Consider the following 21,710-nt stretch of genomic DNA (forward strand, 5'->3'; position numbering starts at 1 on the left):
AAAAAAAAGTTGTGTCTTTGTTTCATTATGCATGAAAAACGGCTTGCCTTCATTAAAATATAATTTGACATTGCTGCAAGAAAGATCAGATGAAAAGGAGTAATATAAAGAAGAAAGATAAACGAAAAGTAGTTTAAACGTTCTCCTACCACGACAGCTGTGGACCGGGCCGACACCTGGTGGGCCACGAGTGTCAAGATGTGGACGAGTGTTTGTTCAAGCCCTGCCTGCACGGTGGCACGTGCTACAACCTCCAGCCGAGCTACCAGTGCACCTGTGGACCAGATCACACCGGCGACTACTGCCAGTGGTTGAGACTGCCTTCAGACACACACCCGCTGAAGGCTCCCGTGGCAATTGCTGCTCTCACTCTCTCTATACTTCTCGTTGGTGAGCGTTTTGATGACTGCTGCCTGTGTGCGAGCATTTCTTATAGACACATAACAAATGCATCAAAGTCTGGATTTCTTTAATGTCTCGTATTCCACACAGAAACATTTAATGCAGCCTCCATAAAAAAAAATAAGTAAACACGCAACGAACTCTTCCTCAATTTTATAACTGCAGTAACACTTAAAAATGCACAGTAAGGATGGAATAACAAAGAAAAGGCACAAGTAGTTATAAAACACTGGAAAGAACCCGTTCAAGTAACCATTGGTGATCCTGAAGTCAGTGTGGAGGTGTGGCGTAACATCCCTCTGCTAAGAAAGTTCCTTGCCCGCAGTGGTGATCGGCGTGGTGCTGACGCTGCGCCACCATCGCTCCAGGGCTGCCAGGTCGTCGCCGCTCTGCCCGGGGGATTTGGACAAGGGGAGCCACGCGCTGGAGGCTCCTGTGACCATCGAAGCCGTAACGGACCTCTCCCGCACCCAGGCAGGTGAGCACTGTGGTGTTTAATTTACCTGTGCTGCAGTGACTATTTGCTTAAATTTGTACAAATACTTTGTAATTTCTCTGAAACGCACTTGCTTTGGGAAAACACAGTACTGCAGTTTTAAAGTTTTCCTTTCGTAGCATCCAACACTTGACGATGATAATGATAGTGTGAGTCTCCATAATTAATCCTTTTTTTTTTTCAGGCACGAGACACATCCTCAGCCCTCTAAGCCTCTCTCAGTCAGTAGATGGGAGTCAAGGCGGAGTTGACGTGAGTCTCGCTTTGCCGCCCACTTCACTCAAACATCGAGAAGGCAGCCTTACAAAATCTAGCAGCACTAGTTTAACAAGATGTTCCATCATCACAGTGTGTGATACAGCCGAGGACCTGACTTTACACCAAAGACTAGACAGACAACTCACAGTTTTCTCCACAGATACAAGTAGCGCAGCCCCACCACCGCCATCGTCATGCTCCAGTGTAGACTGTTCAATATCCGGTACACCAGATCGAGCAGATGGGGGAGGGGGAGGAACAGCGAGGCAGAAAGCAACCCTCATCAGGAAGAGTGCCGCCTCCGCTGCGCCTCTCCTCGCCCAGGATGACCTGCGAGCTTATGCCTACGAGGGAGATGGCTCACCATCAGGCTCCCTCTCCTCCACCGTCTTAGGTGAAGACTCGCGGGCTCAAAAAAATTATGAAATATAACTAGTGCATGTCTGTTGTTAATTGTGATTCAATTGAAAGAACCTTCTTACGTTCTCACACACACGCATAGAGAGAGAGAGAGAGAGAGAGAAGAATTGAGGTATTGGGAAGGCCTTTACTCAGTACTTAACTTTTTTATAATTGACCAATGTGTGTATGAGTGGGTTTTTGGAGAAGGGAGACAAGGAAACGGTGTTAATTGTACCTTACCATGTACACCTAAAGCCATGTAGCTTATGACCGTCTTACACCTCACCTTCAGGTCTACAAATGGAGGCGATGGAGGAGGAGGAGAGGGAGGGGCCAGTGAAGCCGCTGGTCCCGGAATATGGAGACGTGCTTGACCTCCTGAAGAACCTCCCCGACGCCGTGCCTCTGCCCAAGCAACCCCAGACGCCGGCAGCCACCAGACACAGGGGGCAGAAAAGTACGTCTGAAGAGAAAACCCCGGTCTTGGTGCGGTCTCGGTCAGTTCGTAACACCACCAATATAGGAGGCGAGGGGAAGGAGCAGCAGGCGGGAGTGGAGGAGTGCGGGAGGTTGCCTTTAGGTAGCAGGAGCAGAAAAGCCTCCTTGGAGTATTCTACAGTGTGCTAATATCAATGGAAGATCTTTTTTTTTTCAGTGATAGTTTTGTTTTAATTATTCTTCAAGGTTTAGGCGTTTCGTTATGACAGGAATGACTAGTTGTTTATTGTTTCATATGTATTTATCTTAGGCTCCCGTTGTGGTGCTGTGGAATGTTTGTAGGAGTTTAGTTAGCATTTTGATTTTAACACTTTTTTTTATCTTATTTGATGAACCAGAGAAAGAATAAGAAAAGCCAGAGTGACCATATTATTGAATACGAAATATTTTATACATTTATATGGTATTAGCAATAAAGTATACTTGAAACTATGTATGATTAGCCCTGTGTTAAGAGATGCTGTGTGTGTGTGTGTGTGTTTAATGCGTAGGTAAGTGTGCAGATTTCCTTATCCTAAAGCAGTGGTTTCCTGCTCGATATCACGCAAATTCTTGATGACTATTTAGGAATGTAGAATTAACAAAATTTGTTCATGTAACCATTTGTAAAAAACGTGAAATCACAAGATAAGCAATTATCCTTAACAAGCGAATAGTCATTTTACAAGAGGCAGGTGAACAACCAATGAATCTCAGTGCTTCGGATTATGTTGTCTTGTGTCAGTCTAACCGATCATACTTTTTTGTCTTAATTTGGAAATTACATTTTTTAGTATCATTGTCATTATTAGGATTCATTAATTAGTAAAGCGACTGGTTAACATGCATCTTATAGTGAGTGGGTTTCATCAAAGAAAGTTCTCGTACAGTGGTAATTGTACTCGAGATTTCGAAACAGTGAAGCGAGGCAGACAGGTTCAGGAGAGGGGGAAATCAGGACAGGGAGAGAGGCTCAGTTTGTGAGTAGCTGTGGTGTGGTGAGAGGTGGAGCTGCTAGCTCTTCTTTGGCTCACTTTCTCTCAGTTGTCTTAATTTCTATACTTCCCTTTCTATTTTTTTCTTAGTCTCCTCGGTCTACCGATCCTTATTTTTTTTTCCCATTCTACTAGTTTCTTCCTCATTGTATTACCTCCGCTTTGTCCTCCCCCACCCCCACTTCCGTGTCACGGCCACACGCTCCTCAACACAGCCCCGCCGTCGTCCCCAGTCAGGTGAGTTTTGGTGAATTTTAAGCCTCGTATTCGAAACTGTGTGGAATTTTCCATGTAGTGGCAATTATACGCACAAGAAATGTATATGGAGTTTGAGAAACAAAAGTTAAGGATATAACGTAACGAGAGAAGATGTTAATAACTTAAGTGAATGATCGTTAGAACTTATTCATGTATGGAAGTAGGTGTTGATAGTAGTTAGTTGGTGGTATAGCTGATGAAGACAACCTGTGGGTAAGGTTTATGGTGGTCCGTTTATGTACTAAAAGCAGATGGTGGTGACATGTCTGGGCACAGGCTGAGCTGGAGGCGTGACTCGGAAAAGCCTGTGGGGGATCAGGAATCAGCAGTTTCTTGCATGGGTCGTTCAGTGGTTTGTACTAAACAGTGAATTTAGTGAGCCCCACATTCATAACGTTTCCTGTTTGTCCACCACGGCCTCGTTGACCAGTGTTGCGGAACAAAATTAAATCGATTAATCGTTCGATGACTTGAACCCAGGCAGATGATTTTTTTTAGTTATTCTTCACAATGTGCGCACCGTCCCTAGTCCCACCGTCAGGTTAGGTGGGGTTAGGTTAGTGACCTAGGTAAGACTATGGGATTATAGGAAGAATATGGATGGGAATACTTGTAGGTTGGTGTGGCCTTTTATAAAGAATTACCCTTCATTCGCACTCTCTCACGTCCATCACCTTTAGTCTCTCTTCCTCTTCCCGATAAACCTCGGCAGTATGCTTGTTACCTCCATTCGTAACTACCTCACTGCTGCCTGCCGTACTTCCGTACTTATTTTCCTAGATTTCCTTTATTTAAAGATGTAAGAAACTAGCAATCTTGGCATTTTGGATAATTTTGAAACTACATCCTTGAGTTTATGCCAAAATTCCAAAATGTTTTCTGCGTTTCAGATTGCTGGAAAAATTTTTCGCCTCACCTATTCCTCCTCTACCTTTTCTGTTCACGGTTCTCTCTTCTTCCACGTATTTTTTTTTTTTTTTATTTAATTCTTTATCCTTTTTTTTATAACGCGAAAACAAGACCGCTGGAGCTGCAGGCTGTGTTTGACTGCGTGTGTTTTGTTGTCGTCCTGTCCACCATCGTCATCCTCCTCCTCCACTGCTGTTCCTGTCAGTATCCCACCCCAACCTCTGATGCTGCCGCCACCACCACCATTACTGCTGCTGGAGGTCTGGAGTACTCTTCAGACAAATAGTTTGTATGGCAGAGTAAATTCCATCATGCCGCAGGTAATTAATACATCATTGTGTATATTCAGATGGTTAAGAAAGTGATTGTTGTAGTGGTTTGCTATTGTTATCTGCCTCTCTTTCTCCCACTGCGCTCACGGCTTGCCCTCCTCGCTCGCTTCCTCCTTCATTTTCAACGCTTCCGCCACCCACTTGCTGTGTTCTTTGCCTTGTTCGCTTGCTCCCTTCCTCGCCACATCTACTCCTTTTGTCTCCCCCTTTTCCGGCGTGGTGTTTTCTCCAGTGGCGGATCCGGAAACATTTTTTGCGAGTAGTCATGGTAGAGGGAGAGAAAGACACCCAGTGGAGGGGCGCATATTTGATCACGCGTCTCGCCTGTGTTACTGTCTAGCGTACAAGGGATATTTAGTCATTCTGTTGTTGCTGCTATTATAGAATATACCATAACCACTTGTACTTCAATATACTTTTTTTTTTTTCCCCGAATCCGCCGCCACTTGTACTTCAATATACATTTTTTTTTTTTTTTCCGAATCCTCCGCTTTAAATTCCCTTCACTTTTCTCTACTTCCTCACTCCTCCGTATTCCTCACTCCTCCTCGCTATTTAAATGTGTAATCTAAAGGAAGTCTATCATTCGGCATTATTTGTATTAGTAGCAATGAATTATGGGATCAACGCTCTCTCTCTCTCTCATTTACTTCCATTGTTCACGATTCCCATTTTCGCCTTTTTCTGTTTTTCGCTGTTGTGGACCCATGTTCATTAATTATTTCATCTACACATTCATCTTTCTCCCATCATCTTCCACTTACACAGTTTCCAGTTTTTTTCCTCCTAACTCCGTCTCACTTTTTCCCTCTTTCCTCAACCTCAGACTTATTTCTGGACTGCTTTCTCATCCTTAACCGTTTTTTTTTTCTTTAATTCAGCATGTTTTTATCTGTCAGATTTGTGTCAAACAAGTGAGAATGAAAAATGACGCTCCTTCCTCCACTTTTTTATGGACTTCCCATAGCAACAAGAACAAGACTGCCTGCCCTCTGACACGTCTTGGTGTCCTCCATCTCTAAGTTACTCGGTAATGTATTTTTGTTTGTGTGGAAAAAAATATTATATTATATCCTTACTTAATGAAAAAAAAAAAACGCTGTGTTGTCTTGTGTTGTCAGTTGCGGTCGGCTCAGGTGTAATGAACCCCAACGCTGTACACAGTATACTGTTTTATTCTGAGTCCGGTCATATAAACTGAACATGTAACACCATAAGCATATTTATTGTTTTGCCGTTATGTTTATATAATAAATATCATAAGATACAGCTACTCACTACAAAATTCATTATATATATATATATATATATATATATATATATATATATATATATATATATATATATATATATATATATATATATATATATATATATATATACGAGAGGTATATATATATTGCACACTTAATTAATCTATTTTGTACACTTGTTTATTGAGGGCTTCGCAAATTAGCGTGGGCGACGGGTGTAGAACGCAAGTCTGAGTAATAATGGTGGCCATCTGCCGTTGGGATTGGTATGTCGCGAGCAACACCCGAACACATGGCCCTATCCTATATAGGTCAGCATCTTTTAGTGTAAACATCATCGCCACCCTTACGACTCATTCTCCCACCACCTCCTCTACCTTCTCATATTCACGACCTCCACCGCCAGCGTTAAAACTCCCCATTTGAGCAGTCTTGACCAACATTGCTATGTTGCCGTCAGTTACTTACACATGCCTCCAAGTCCGAGAAAAATGTCTGGTCACACGCACACACACATCTTTTGGGAAGAATGGACCTCCTCACTTGCAGGGGTTGCATCCCTCTAGTCATAGGAGAGCGCTCCAAGAAAAAGAGTTTGTTATAGGGGCGTTGGACCACAATCCTTCTTTAGTTAGTTTGTAGTAAGTACTCTTGCCTGTCATACCGAGCCGTGAAACTATATGGAGCATAATTTCCGAAGCAGAATTTCATCTGTAACAATAATGATGAGGTTTCCTTCTCTGAGGTTTCGAAGCGGCATCAGGTCTTGCAATGGTGAAGAGATGGCACGTATTCACGTAGCCAACGTTTCCAGAACAGGTTAGCCAGGTACTGAGCGTGCCTCTCTATCTCATCCGGATGGTGGTTGCATTCTCCCTTATTTGAGTGAGATTCACTTTCGTCAATCAGGGTTTCCACGAGTCATTCCCATGACGTATTATAAGCGCTGATGAGATAGATCACTGGGTCGCTTGACAACGGAGTTAACGGTCTGCTGTTCACAATGACCTTTGCCTCACAGAAAAGTGTATGTAGTATGTAAAGTAATCATCGTCCAGCAGCTGATTGCGTACAGTCTGTATTTGGCGCTCCCAAACTCCACCCATATGGGCCCTCGGTGGGTTCAATCTCCACTCTACTCCCTTCTTACATAAAGTTCCACTCACGTCTCTTTCTCTCCCATCGTTGCATGGCCGTCTTCAGTTCCTTTTCCGCTCCAGTTATGTTCGTCCCGTTCGTTGTCTGTGTCCCGTTGTCAATACCAAATAAAGACGAACCTCGTCGAGCTCCGTTCGTGTGGCCATCCATGCACGTGGAGGCATCTCCAACACTTCACTCTGCTTCTTACTATTTTGACCAAGAACGGTGCCAGCATGGGGGTTAACTTGGTCCTTATAAGCAGGTGTGTTTGTTGTCGCTGTAGTTTAGGAGTCCTTTTGTTGCGACAGTTTGGAATCCAATAATTGTGACATAATATGCTCCCATCTTGAGTGACCAGCCAAGTCCTCATACACCTCTTGTAGAATCAGTTTTGTGCGATATGATGATCTCTCAGTATGAAGGTGGTGGAAATGGGATACCGACTTGTAGCTGGCAACGGTGCGTGATCCAGTCTGCCTCCCACATGGAGTAAATCCATCCTCATCCTCCATAAAGTGTTCCCAATTGATATATAGATCGAGTACATCACATTGTACATTGTGTTTTGAACTCTTGATATCACCATCTCAGCCTGTTCGAGCTCGTGTGCCTGGAGCTATGGCGGCTGCGCTTGATTATTCTTGTGGCCTTGCTTCGCCCAAGGTCTGAATCTTTAATCCAGACCCTACTCCTTTAAGAAGTCGATGATACCTCTAAGAATAATGGATCCATAATAAAACGTGTAGTAGTAGTACTTCAGATGGGCGTCCGCGTGGTGATCTCTGTTGAATGGTTGTCATCAGGCTGAGGATCTCTGGATCGTGATGCCTTATTCTGTCTGATACGGCTCAGCAGATAGATAGGCTTCTGGAAGCACTGTCAGCTGGATTTAGCGATTGTGCTCCATTGTTCTGATGTCTTCCACTCCTTGATGAACAACACAATGCTGTTCGCGGTTCGCTACGAAGGTGAGAAACCGTTTCTCCGAGTTCCTCATATACTGTAGCACACTATATAATGCTATCTGTCCAGAAGAATATCGACTTTTTCAGAGGAACGTCTTGTTGTTCCTTCAGCTGTCTATCAAGTCTCACTGCGTGAACTCCAGCGGTGAGCTCGGTTTCATGACTGCATGGTGGGACAGGTTACTCCTCGTGGTCCTTCACATTCAGGCGCTGGCATAGAGCCCTTTAACAGCAATTGTTCTCTCTCTCTCCTGCATATCGTCGTCGTCTGAGATCTGGATCCATATCGAGGCGTCGTTTGTCCCTTGAAAAGTTTCTGCGCCATCTCGTTGTTGTTTGGTAGACTCGGTTCTTCATCTCGAAATGGTGTAACTCGTAATGGCCGGCTACCGTTCTGATGGTTAATGTCCACAGTTACAACATTTCTGTCTTCCAGCAATACTGCTGAGTTCTCACCCGCTGAATGCCACAAGCCTTCGTCCTCCCAGAGTTTTCGTACTGAAAGCATCGCCAGACATTCGTGGGCTATCATCCCCATCTTTGCATCTTGCCTCTCTGATCCTGCTCGGTGCTTACAACCACCCTAGGGTTGGAGACAGCGAGACGGCATCTGGGAAACGAGAGATCCTTCCTTAGTCCTGGAAGACGGAGCACCTTAACGTTGAGCAAGCAAGAGTTCAGCGAATAACTGAACTCTCAGAGAATTTTGTGAATTACTACTGTAAATTATGCACGAAATAAAACTTCACTACCCTCACTTCATATAATTTTCACATTAAAGGCAACTTAGCCTGTTCCCCTTGCCATCCCCCTACTATATATATTCAATTGCTTACTACAAAGTTTTTTCAAGCTGAACCACCCCATACTACTTACCCATACATACTCTTGGTTTCTCTCCGTCCTGTTTCTCCACGTTTGCTGATCAGCCCCTTCCTCTTTGCGTCTCTTTCCGTGTGAACGTTGAAGACTGCTCGTCAGCAATGTATCGGGCAATTAATTATTTTCATCCACCTCAAACGTTCGCACCTTCCTGTCGTCCTCGAGGATTGCTTTACTATTTTCACCACTTCCAGAGAAGCGTTCCTCCACCTCGATAGGACTAGGAAAATAAGAAAGGACGGCTGGTCAGCAAACATTAACATGGAACGGGGCGGCCGCCGCTCTTCACCCAGGTTGCCCAGACAGACAGCAGAGGGGGGACTGGAAGGGCAGTGACTCCCGGAACACGGACACCACTAGGCGACGATCACAACACCGCTGACACGCCTGGCTGGGTAACACGTCATGTTAGGTAGGGAAAGAGGTGGGGAGAGAAATAGATTTTAAATGTGAGTCTTTGGTAAGGGGCTGTGGTTCGCAGTCTGAGAGGGCAGACTACGAGTCCCAGGGGAGAAGAGGGAGAGAGAACGAATGACGGAGTGAGTGCACTATAGGGGATGGAAGGTGAAGCAGAGAGAGAGAGAGACCAGCAGTGATAATCTTGAAAATTAGTTTTTTTTTTTTTTCACTACGTAAATAAATTTATTGAATGATTGCTGGTCTCAGTGATAAGTGAAACTCAGTAAATGAGAAAGGAGACAGGGAGGGAGCCGAAGCCCATATTGCCCCCCAAAAAATAGCCTGTCAGTACACATCACTTCCCATCATTAATCATCATTCCCTTACAACACGTCATATTCATTACTCCCATCACTAATCATCACGCCATTATCCAACAACCTCCCGTGACCTCCATCACTACTAACAATGATCACACACCGCCCGCGTCTCCATCACTTTCCACCAGCACCCATCATTGATAATCACATCACCTCTGATCCTCCACCACTCTCTCTCTCTCACACCCCCAGGCACCTCCAGCACCATGCGTCAACCTTCCACTCTCATTGAATAATATCACCAAAACCTTCCACTCTCATTGAATAATATCACCAACATCCTCATCCATCGCCACCTTTCTCCCCTCATCATCACAAATCGCACACATTACCTTTACCGCATGTACAGGAAGCTTCAGACCTCCAACCAATCATATTTACCTCCTAATAAACCTGGAGCTGACATGTCGCTTTGGCTAGAGAAATATTGGTAGGAATAGAGGTAAGAAAGTGTGTCTTCCATTTTGAAGCCGACTGTACCACTACACCATTATCTCCAAATCACTATCTTTGGCGTAACCACTACCACATCAAGAAAACATTTCACCACTGCAGCCTGACATCACTACCACACCACGTAATAATATAAATAATGGTCAACTAATGGTCAGCAATATTTGTGGTAAAAAATAGAGGTTAATTAATATTCAATGCTCCTACAACCAAGGCACAGAACCCCATCCAGTAGATATTCCTAATCCTATAAATCACCGTAGTGTGTGAAGAAATTAAGTACCTGTCCTACCTAACATGATTATCGGAGCGAAAAAAAAATGAAACGGAAAGAAACATAGTACACAGGTGAAAGATAACTGAAAGATACCATGTCAAGGATGGAGGTGGGGGTGGGGTAGACTTGCAAGGGGAGAGAAAATAATAAATCTAGGCACAGGAATAAGAAAAGATATTAATTTCCACGGTTTTGCTGCCATGATTTTGCTGAAAAATTCTATTTTTTCGGAAAATTACGATTATTTAAAAAACATCGCTTGCTGAATAACGAATAACTGCTACACATCACCTGTTATAGGATGAAAGACAGCAGCAGCAGCGGTGGCATGTGTGATGAGGGTTCTAGGGTGCCATGACAGCGGCACATGTGGGAATCGTGACGAGGACTGCAGTGAAGTTCGACAGGTAACTGGAAAAAAAAAAAGGAACGTCAAAAGAGAAAACCAAAAACAGTAGGAGAAAACAATAAGCAAATAAACAATACTCGTCAAAACCACACACACACACACACACACACTTCTATCTGCATCTTGTTCTCTCTTCAAAGCCTTAAAAATTAAAACGACCTGGAGTGAAAAGAGAAGGAAAAATGGAGAGAGAGTGAGAGAGAGAGGTTGAAAAACGTGAAAGTCTAGTTGGAATCTGAAACGAACAAAAATGTACAAGAAAAGAGAAAGAGAGGTTGAAAAACGTGAAAGTCTAGTTGGAATCTGAAACCGAACAAAAATGTATAAGAAATTTATACAGTCATAAAGATGCATAATAAATATGAAGGCTTTACAAAGATTTGTAAAGTTACAATAACTCAAAAAGAAAAAAAAAATAGGGGGGGGAGGAAAGATGGCATCCTAAGCGAGCGGTGAAGAATACGGGAAAACGAGAAAGCTTTGCTTAGAAACTCACCAATGAAATTGCCGGCAGCACCAACAGTAGTCGTGGTCGCGAGGCGGCGGCGTGTGACGAAGAGCAAGACGAGTACCGGTCAAGACGAAGAAAGAATGAGGAAGTAAATGAAGACAATATACGTTTACGTGCATGAAGAGAAGGAAGCAAGAATCCCCAAGAATCCCCTAAAGGAGGACAATAAAAAGGAGGATGTGGATGACAGGAGGATCTTAAGACTGCAACAGGACTATACCACCCAAAGGTGCGCATGTACACAATCCTTCCTTAAATATTGTTCTCTCGGTATCTTGCTCTCTCGCTTTAAACCTTTAAAAAATTAATCAGCAAAAACGAAAACAGAGAAAGAAAATGGAGAGAAAAAGAATTTGGGAGAAAAGTTTCATCAGAATCTGATTCCGAAAAAAAAAAAGCAAGAATTTTGTCTAAAATCATGTAAACGTAAAGTCTTTAGATGATTGTAAAGTTTCATTACCAGACAAGTTTCATTACCAGAACCAGAGAGAGAGAGAGAGAGAGAGAGAGAGACTTTGGGATGCATGGCTTGAAACTCACCAATAAATAAAGCTGACTGGGAGATGTGGCGGCAAGTGACGAGGAGCAGGACAAGGACCATCAAGACAAAGAGAAAAGAAAGAGAAGGTAGTAAAAGAAAATATTTTCAAGTCCATGGGAAGACGAAAGCAGAAAAGGCAGACAAGGAAGATGTGGAAGTAAACGAAAGGAATCTAAGACCACAGCAAGACTATTGAAACTGCTTGCATGGAGTCCTTCCCTGATCGTTGCCGGTCCCCACTGCACTCACTTTACACATTACTCGCTAGCTGTGAAGTATCATCCCCACCTATCGTCTGACAAGCCAATTTTCGCTAAGCACTCCGATGCTAAGGATTCTTAACCTTTTCACTGCTATTTGGCACACTTGAGACATCTTTTCTTGTTTGACAGCCACCTCCAAACATTATACTGGCTAGAAATTGCAGAATATACTCTTTAATCCCCTCGTTTCTTGTAGACGCTCATAGATATTTCATACATTGTTTCTAGTTCTGTGAATTATTGCATGATGCACTGAAAAAATTAACGAGCGAGCAGTTACTGATCTCCCTGAGGAAGAGGACGAGGTGAGGTGTGTGAAAAATCTCAGTCATACATATAGAGGCTATCATGAAGAGGGAGTACATATATTCTCCCAAACTCCCTTCTACATGGAAAAGAGGATGAGATGAGTGGTTTGAGAAAAATTCCAGGCTTACTGACTGATCAGGATGCCAGGAACTCTAAGCTTTTTCTGAGAAGGGTATACATATATAGCTCGCTTTAGTCTAACACGTGATCAGCAAGACCTTGGTGGTGAAAATTACACACACACACATACTGTTCTCTCGGTATCTTGCTCTCTTGTTTTAAAGCTTTAAAATTTAATCAACAAAAAATAGAAGCTGAGAAAAAGAAAATGGAGACAAGGAAAGCATGAGAAAAGTAAATCATGTAAATAAACACGATATTTTCAAATAATTTATTCCAAAATGAGAGAGAGAGAGAGAGAGAGAGAGAGAGAGAGAGAGAGAGAGAGAGAGAGAGAGAGAGAGAGAGAGAGAGAGAGAGAGAGAGTGTGGTGGTGAAAGAGTGTGGTGAAAAGAAAGAGGAAGGGGAGGGGAAAGACGACAGCCTAAACGAGCGGTGAGGAATATGGGAGAAAGAGAGAGAGAAAAAAAAGATTTGGGATGCAAGGCTCACCAATAAAGTTGACGGCAGCATCAACAGGGACGGTGGTGGCGAGGAGCTGGACGAGGACCATCACGACTAAAAAGCAAAAGGATGAAGAAGTAAAAATGAGACGACGATATGTTTAAGGTCATGCAGAGAAGGAAGCAGAAAACTCCGGTACAAGAAAAGGTGGAGGCTGACAAAGAGGACGTGGATAACAAGAGAAAATGTTAAGACTGCAACGACGCGCTCCTCCGTCACCCACCACCCTTCCCACTCCCCCCAACACACACACACACACACACACACACACACACACACACACACACACACGTCCTTCACTAAATACTGTCCCCACCCCACCACACACAAGTCCTCTGACCACTAGCCAGAACACACACACACACACACACACACTTCCTCTCATCACTGCAACGCACGCAAGCACACGACTCACAAACCGAGTCTCTTGAAACTAGAAGTGAAGCAGGAAGAAAAGCGGAAGACGAGAATAACAAAGCGTTGAGGAAAGGAAAGATGAACAGGCAATCTGTAAAGAGGGAAAAAGCAACATTAACAAAGATTTACTGAATTTCTAAAGTTTGCTTCTAGTGACTTGCGGTGATATTAGGAACTTTTGTGTGTGCTTTCGAACACTCACCCACTTTCCAAATGGTCTTAAAATCATGGTTTCCAAGAAAATTTATGAAAAATGTATATAGTGCAAGAATTTAAAAACAGGAACAAAGTAACGGACTGTTCATTGCCTTACAATATAAGATGAACAAGACAACAAAAGTGCAGAGGCAACGGAGAAATTGTGGCAGGATGTTTGAAGTGGATAAAAGAAGGAAATAAACGAACGAGGACAGCAGTTTACATGAGGAAAGAGAATGAAACACGAACAAAGAGCGAGAGAAGGATGAAGCGCATCTAGTGTTAACCAAAACTTAATATCACGTAAAGTTTATAATCTCTTAAAATCCGGTTTCTTAAGAACTGCTGATAGTACTAAGAAATATATACACGAGGGAACAAATATGGGTATTGAATTTTGATACAACTGGCGGTGAGAGCCATAAAATTCATCCCTGACACACACATACACACACGCGCGCGCGCGCGCGCAAAAATTAATATATGTAGATAAATAAATAGATAAAAATAAATAAATATACACATACTATTTAATAATAATAATAATAATAATAATAATAATAATAATAATAATAATAATAATAAGCGAATAAATTAATAAATAATAATAAATAAAAATACTTGTCATAGCAACGACATCGGTAATAAAAGACAATGGTGTGTGAGTGTGTGTGTGTGTGTGTGTGTGTGTGTGTGTGAAATAAAGAAGAATATAAGGAAGAATCAAGCAAAAATACGAAAAACAAAATTAAGAAAACCTAAATAAAATGTGGAAGAGGAAAATACACACGTACACACACACACACACACAAAATAAATAAAATAGAATAAGAAATAATAATGTGAATAAAAAGCACAAGAAGAAAAGAATACGAGAAAACAGACGACAAAATATTGCAACGAAGGGGAAAAAAATAAAAAGGCCATCGTACAAGAGCAAGGAATTAATACTAGAATAGGCAGAGGAAAAAAAAAAAAGGGGGAATAACAGAAAACGGGAAGGAGAGGAATACTGCAGAAATCCGCTCGCCACGTCACAGACGCCGCCGCCGCCGCCGCTGCTCACCACAGCCACACGCACAGCCAACTTTCATGTCTCCTTGTTCCGGTTTCCTGTTACAAAACATTTAAAACCGAACCAAAAAAAATTGTAATCTCTAACACTTTTATAATTGCTTCATTTTCTACGTTAACAAAAACTATACCAAATGTTTGAATACGGATCGCAAGAATTGAAGCTCCTCTTATTATATTTGGTAAACAGCAGGTATACGTATCATAACCATCTAAAAGCGTGTATTCGTTATTGTTGTTGTTCCTTAATCCTCGTCATTAACAAATAAGTGACTGCGTAATTATTTCATGGACTTGAAAACTTGCACCGAGGCAGCAATGGAGCAAATATACTAGCAGCTTTTGGAAGTGAAACAAGAAATTATAAAGATATGTGTAATTTATCACACATACGAGTAAGTGCACAACAGAAAATTGAAAGTGAATCGACGAGAGGCAGACGCAGACAGAGAAAGACAGACAGACAGACAGAGAAAGATAAACAGAGAGGGGCGAGGCACACAGACAGACAGACAAACAGACGGAGAAGATGGCGGCGGATGAGAAAAAGGAAGGCGCAAAGGAGAGGATCATAACAGAGGGTTAGTTAAAGAAAGGAAAGAGGGAAAGGGAAAGAGAAACATTCAGGGCAGAAGTTGGAAGCGCGAAGAGGATGATGAAAAATAAATCGGTGAGACACGCACGTCGCGTACATTGCCAGTATTCAAGGAACTTTTAACATAAACAAGTATCACGTAAATTAGAATATTTTAAACCATGAATCACCAGAAGGACGATTTACGATTAATTCCGAAATAGTTGGGAGGCAATTCTAAGAGGGAGGAAGGGAGGGAAACGGGGAGGAGGACGAGGAAGTGGAAGGACGAGGAGAGAAAGTAGGAAAGGAAAAGAGGATGGGGATGGAGGCGTGGAGGAAAGGAAGCAACTAGTTAACGAGTAATGGAGGAAATACATGAATCACGGAGGAAACGAGGGACCGAATGACCCTTGAAGAGCTTGTATCCTATAATAAATGATAATGATAATAATAATAATAATAATAATAATAATAATAATAATAATAATAATAATAATAATAATAGTAGTAGTAGTAGCAATAGTAATAATAGTAGTAGCAGTAGTAGTAGTAGTAGTAGTAGTAGTACCAGCTAATATCATCCAAATACCATGAAAAGAAGCGATAATGAAGCCCAGTACATCTAACTTAGCCATTTAACATTCCCTTATTCCCCTACCCACCCTCTCCTCCCACGATGCACAACTCTCCATCCACCAGTGAAGGAAATAAATCTCTGAAGAGGGAGGGAGGAAAGGAGAGAGAGAGAAGTGGTAGATAGGAGACAGCAAACGAACAAGAGAAAGAAATTTATCATCTTGACGTTTAGAGCGGAGGGAGGGAGAAGGGAAATGGTGGAATGCTGGAAGAAACGAACTGACAAAGAAAGAACAGTGGAGGAGGAGGAAGGAGGAGAGATGAAAGAAGGAAGATAGCAGAGGACAGCAGGGGGTAGAGTCTGAGGAAGGAGGCACGGAGGGAGGCACGGAGGGTGGCAGGGGGCAGGATGGAAAGAAGATGAAGGGTAATAATTGTAAACCTATTGGAAAATTTATTAATGTTCACGCAATACTGGGAATATTACCAAAAAATTTAAAATCTCACTACATACTGACGCAGGAACAAACTAACGTGAGAAGAGGAAAGAGGGACGACAGAGAAGTAAATAAAGGAGTGTTTGGGAGGGTGCAAAACGAGGAACGAGCGAAGGATGGAGGAGGAGAACAAGGAAACAGTGAGGGAGAAGGAGAATATGCGAACGAGTGGAGAAGCGAGGGAGAAAACAAGCAAACTGGTGAGGTAGGAGGGACGTAAAGAGTCTGAGGACCATTATCAACATTTTTTGCAATAAAATAAAGATTTACATATATCTTTGAAATATGAAACAACACTTACCCATAAAAATCATGAGAACTACATAAAAACTGTTTAAGAATTACATGCAACTTGGAAATATGAAAAAAAAATTATCAAACTTACTTATAAACATTATGAGAACTAAAACACACACACATACACACACACACAAGCTCGCAACGAGATAAGCAAACTTCCTATGTTTTATACAAGGCTTCAAACTCACCTGAACCATATGTTGCAATGACACCGGATCGGCAGTGACAGTGTGGTGTGTGTGTGTGTGTGTGTCCTTGTGCATGTGGAGAGGAGCGGTGGAGGACGAGATAAAAGATGAGAACAAGGAGAAAGAAAACTAAAATCGAGAAGGGTTGAGGAAGCAGGAAGAGGAGGAAGAGGAGGGTGAGCCCTATCAGCAGATGTAAGGTGAGGAACACAAGGCCGGCAGAGAGGGCGAGGATGATAACAAGAACGATAACGAAGGAAAGGCAACGAGGAGGAAGAGGGACACGAGGACAGACGTTAAAAAGACTAAAGGGGAAAAGAAAGGAGGAGGAGGAGGAGGAGGAGGAGGAGGAGGAGCCAAAGGGAGCTACACCACCGCTCCTCGCCACCACGACACACGCACTGAGAAATGGGAAGTCCCTCAGGCTCGACCCTTCATTGCCTCGAGCTCACGTCACGAAACCTAATAAAGTTCGAACAGCAAAAATAGCAATCCCATCTTTTCTGAAACGTACTCTGACCTGTACCAAAAACCTTGTACTGTCTCTGTATATCAGTTACAGTTTAACAGTTTATTAAAGAAAGGTTGGTTACAAAAGAGTCCATAGGGGCGCACGTACACAGGCTGGGGATAAATAACACTACAGAAGAAAAAACAATAAACAAATGCATTGCAAGAGAACTGGGCAGCCAGGCTTGCTATTTTTGTATAGTGGTTTATTAAATGTTACGGGGGATATTCATTTTATTTTTGTGTTATATGTAATTGTATATTACAATAGTTAAGCTTTTGTTATTTTGTTAACGATTTAATGATGTAATATGAGGAATATTTATGATTCCATGTTACAGGTTATTGTAATTTGAAAGTTCATTGATGATTTATTACCTATTACCGTTGTACTATTTTAGTAGCGTGGGGGAGTTGAGCTTATCGGCTGCCGATTTCATTAACAAACATATGATACTGTTGCTGCTGCTACTGCTACTATTACTACTACTACTACTACTACTACTACTACTACCAATATTACTGACACCACCACCACCACCACTACTACTACTACTGCTATTATCAGTATTACCATCACCACCACCATCACCACCACCTTCACTACTACTACTACTACTACTACTACTACTACCACTACTATTATCAATATTACCACCACCACCACCACCAGCACTGCTACTACTACTACTACTAATAATAATAATAATAATAATAATGATAATAATAATAATAATAATAATATTGTTGCTGCTGCTGCTGCTGCTGCTGCTGCTGTTGCTGTTGCTGCTGCTGCTGCTGCTGCCGCTGCTGCTGCTGCTGTTTTTGTTATAGCTGTTGTTGTTATAGCTGTTCTTGTTGCTGCTGCTGCTGCTGCTGCTGCTGCTGCTGCTGCTGCTGCTGCTGCTACTGCTGCTACTACTAATACTACTAATACCTCTACTGTTATTACAACAACAACAACGACGACAACAACGACAGTAACAACTACTACTATTACTACAAATAACAATAATGATAATAATAATAATAATAATAATAATAATAATAATAATAATAATAATAATAATAATAATAATAATAATATCGATATGGACCCTCATCCATGGTGCAAGCAGAGAGACAGAATACACAAGTGGCAACGTATCCAGAACTCACTGGAGGTACTGCTCCAGCATGCGGCACAAATCCACGGCACCATTAAGAAATCCCCTGCCGCTGCGATAAAGTTCAGTACTCAATAAAGCAAGTTGTAGTCAAGCCGTGCCAGGTGGGTCGCTACGGGCAGGGCGAGTACTCCCTCCTCGACTGGCGCCTGCACATCCTCAGCAAGATGACAATGACTTCACAGTCCTACTTCACAGTCCTACTCCGCGCCACCTTGAAACAAGCTGGAGCGGTATTCTGGTTTAGTGGAACGACCATCAGCACCTGCCACATACTGACCCAAGGGACCAGTGATGGAGACTGTGACCACACTGCCTGAAATGGTCACTATGCCATCCGTTTTCTTTTCTTTTTTTCTTCTTCTTTTCATGTATACTACAATTTTCTAATATGTAGAAAGGCCAAGGCCAAACAAAATTAGTAAAAGCAAATAAAACGCAGCTTAAAATGCAGCTTCCGGAAAGAAACAGAACCAAAAGAGTTAGCTAATTTTGTGGTATCGTGATAATTTTGTGGTATCTCCTCTTTCGAAACTGTTCAAGTGTAAGAGGAAATAAAGAAACAATATTGCGTTGGAGAGTAAGATAATCAAGACAGTGTTAGAGGAAAGGAATTGATGAAACGAAACGTTTTTGAACCCACCCTGTACAAGAAGGCCTGCTGAAATGAACCGACCCGTATGTGGAAGCAATACTGCACACATGGACTGATAAGATCCCTGTACCACTGTGCGAGTAAAGAGTAAAAAACAACTAGGAGGAGGAAATGTATCGGCGGAGAAGACAAAGAACAAATAACTTCATGAACGCTGTTAAAACAAAAGAAGGTATATAAAATTTCCGGACGAGACTTTCATTGAAGAACAGTCCAAAAATGTTCAGTTTAGAGACGGGGAAAGTTGAGTGGCGCTGACGAAGAAAGGATATTTGTTTGGAAGGTTGTGTCGAGGGGATGGAGGAAGAGATTAAATTTTTTAGGTACTGAACAACACAAGGTTTGTTAAAAATCCAGCGTTCTGTGGCGTGGCTTCGTGTCAACTTTGATTTCTGCTGAGTTAAGCTAACCTCTTGAAAACAAAAATGTTAAATCTCTCTCTCTCTCTCTCTCTCTCTCTCTCTCTCTCTCTCTCTCTCTCTCTCTCTCTCTCTCTCTCTCTCTCTCTCTCTCTCTACTGCTTGCAAGGTTCTGGCGTCGCTGTCAGGAATGGTTATGAGCGCCAGGCTAGCGTGGTCGACCAGTGAGCGCACCAGGCAGTGTATGTGGCGAAAATTTATCTTTCTTATATCTGTGAATTGAACCTAACCTGATAAATACCAAAGTTGGCCCTCGACTATGAAGTATTTTTTTCACAAAACTGTGTAAATATTATTTGTGAATAAAAGTATTAAATTTTAATCCCTCTCTCTCTCTCTCTCTCTCTCTCTCTCTCTCTCTCTCTCTCTCTCTCTCTCTCTCTCTCTCTCTCTCTCTCTCTACTAATCTACAAACCACCCGTGTCCGTGTTCAGAGATGGATGTGTGACTGCAGGCACACATCACACCACGCCGCGTCACTCCATCATTAGCAGTGCGCCAAACTTCCATCCTTCTTGCATGGCATGTTGGCTGGCTTATAAACAACAAAATAACTATTACTGCTACCACCATGCTGCTGCTGCTGCTGGTGTTATAACAACATCAACAACCATAACAGCAACAACAACAACAATGACAACAACATCATCATCATCATCATCATCATCATTATCATCATCAACAACAAGAACAACAAAACAATAACGAGGGAAACAATTATAAATAAAACCATACGGGTAAAAATTGATCTACACGACGTTTTTTTCCGCACGGCATGGGGTTGTTTTAATCAGTCTGTTGCATATCTTTAGAATTAAGACATTTTTTTAAATGGATTTCGAGGTTCATATATGATCATTATCTGTAACTATTACGAACTATTTTTTTCAACCCTACTTTACATACTTTTATTTTTTTTTCATCCCCTATGCCTAACTCACCAAATCCACGACGAGAGATACATCCGACTGATAGTTCACAATAATTTCGAGACAAATTTACATTGAAAAATCTGTATTTGTCTCCAAATGTATATCAAACTGACAACACAAATACTCGATATATCTTTGTACGCAAAGGTAGCAACTGATATTAAAGAATATTCCCTTCAAACAGACGCGAAAAACTCGCTACATTCCCAGCGATACTGCTGGTATGTTTGGAAATCATAACTGTTGACATTTTTCCTTTTTTTAGTTTTGGCGAACACATGCAATGACACGGGAAAAATGAGGACTACAAACTTTTTCCCAAGTTGTCAGGTGAAAAATGGGTCGTTTCCCAACTTTGCCACGGATAAATATTTTGGTTTGTGTGTGTGTCTCCAACTATAGCCAGGCAACGCCCTGGCCAGGAATGCACCCATGCACGCACGCACCCACCAAAGCACCTACTCTCTCTCTCTCTCTCTCTCTCTCTCTCTCTCTCTCTCTCTCTCTCTCTCTCTCTCTCTCTCTCTCTCTCTCTCTCACACACACACACACATACACACACACACACACACATACACACATACACACACACACACACACACACACACACACACACACACACACACACACACACACACACACAAAAGCAATAATATAATGAATGGAATTCTGTATCCCTTTTTACATTAGAATATACAGAGAGAGAGAGAGAGAGAGAGAGAGAGAGAAAGCCACGCAATGGATAGGCAGGTATCGTGTTCATAATAATATAACATTTTCCGCAATGGAGCCACACACGGTTGTTGTATGACCCTTCCGATATGATTTGCCTGTCGTTCATTGTGATTCAAACTTTTCGGGTTACGATTTCATCATTTTCAATATTCCGTTTGTAATAATACACAAGGTCATCTTTTTTATCTATTTGTTGATGCATTTGTTTAATAATTATATATCACAGGAAGCCTGTAGGTTGTCTTAACAATTCGTAAACTACATCTAACAATTCCCCTCACGCACCGACGACTTCATCTTTATTCATGTGCTGAAGCAAATAGTTCAGCAGCATCTGTCTTCACTGTCATCGCTCACCACCACTCGTAATATACTTAGTCTTATCCATTCCAGCTGGCGGGCACACGCAGCGGCCCTGTGGTATCTCCACCTGGATCAGCGGTGACTGCTACACCGCCACGTCCGGACCACGCTGACCAGGGTAATTAAGTTCCAATGTGCTGACACTCAACATTATTGAAGGGACTCTAA

At 42.2% G+C, this 21,710-nt stretch overlaps 1 protein-coding gene and 2 long non-coding RNA genes across 3 annotated transcripts in view; 2 read left to right on the forward strand and 1 right to left on the reverse strand.

The window, feature by feature from the left end:
- LOC135100516 (putative neural-cadherin 2) overlaps window positions 1-2,485 on the forward strand; it is a 52,352-nt gene extending 49,867 nt beyond the window's left edge. Inside the window, exons 20-23 of the mRNA XM_064003484.1 lie at window positions 158-390; window positions 728-880; window positions 1,083-1,550; window positions 1,851-2,485. Coding sequence (XP_063859554.1) covers window positions 158-390; window positions 728-880; window positions 1,083-1,550; window positions 1,851-2,185 — 1,189 coding nt within the window. The 3' untranslated portion in view covers window positions 2,186-2,485. The remainder of the gene's footprint in view (window positions 1-157; window positions 391-727; window positions 881-1,082; window positions 1,551-1,850) is intronic.
- Window positions 2,486-3,001: 516 nt separating this feature from the next.
- On the forward strand, window positions 3,002-8,613 carry LOC135100520 (uncharacterized). Its single transcript, XR_010268763.1, has 4 exons — window positions 3,002-3,267; window positions 4,309-4,517; window positions 5,429-5,559; window positions 8,324-8,613. It is a non-coding gene; the product is annotated as an uncharacterized LOC135100520 (long non-coding RNA).
- Window positions 8,362-17,173, reverse strand: LOC135100519 (uncharacterized). The gene is made up of 5 exons (XR_010268762.1): window positions 16,763-17,173; window positions 12,924-12,989; window positions 10,570-10,689; window positions 8,764-8,989; window positions 8,362-8,497 (listed from the first exon to the last, which is right to left on the reverse strand). It is a non-coding gene; the product is annotated as an uncharacterized LOC135100519 (long non-coding RNA).
- Window positions 17,174-21,710: the final 4,537 nt, after the last annotated feature.

This window comes from Scylla paramamosain, chromosome 5 (assembly GCF_035594125.1).
Source record: "Scylla paramamosain isolate STU-SP2022 chromosome 5, ASM3559412v1, whole genome shotgun sequence".
NCBI lineage: Eukaryota > Metazoa > Arthropoda > Malacostraca > Decapoda > Portunidae > Scylla > Scylla paramamosain.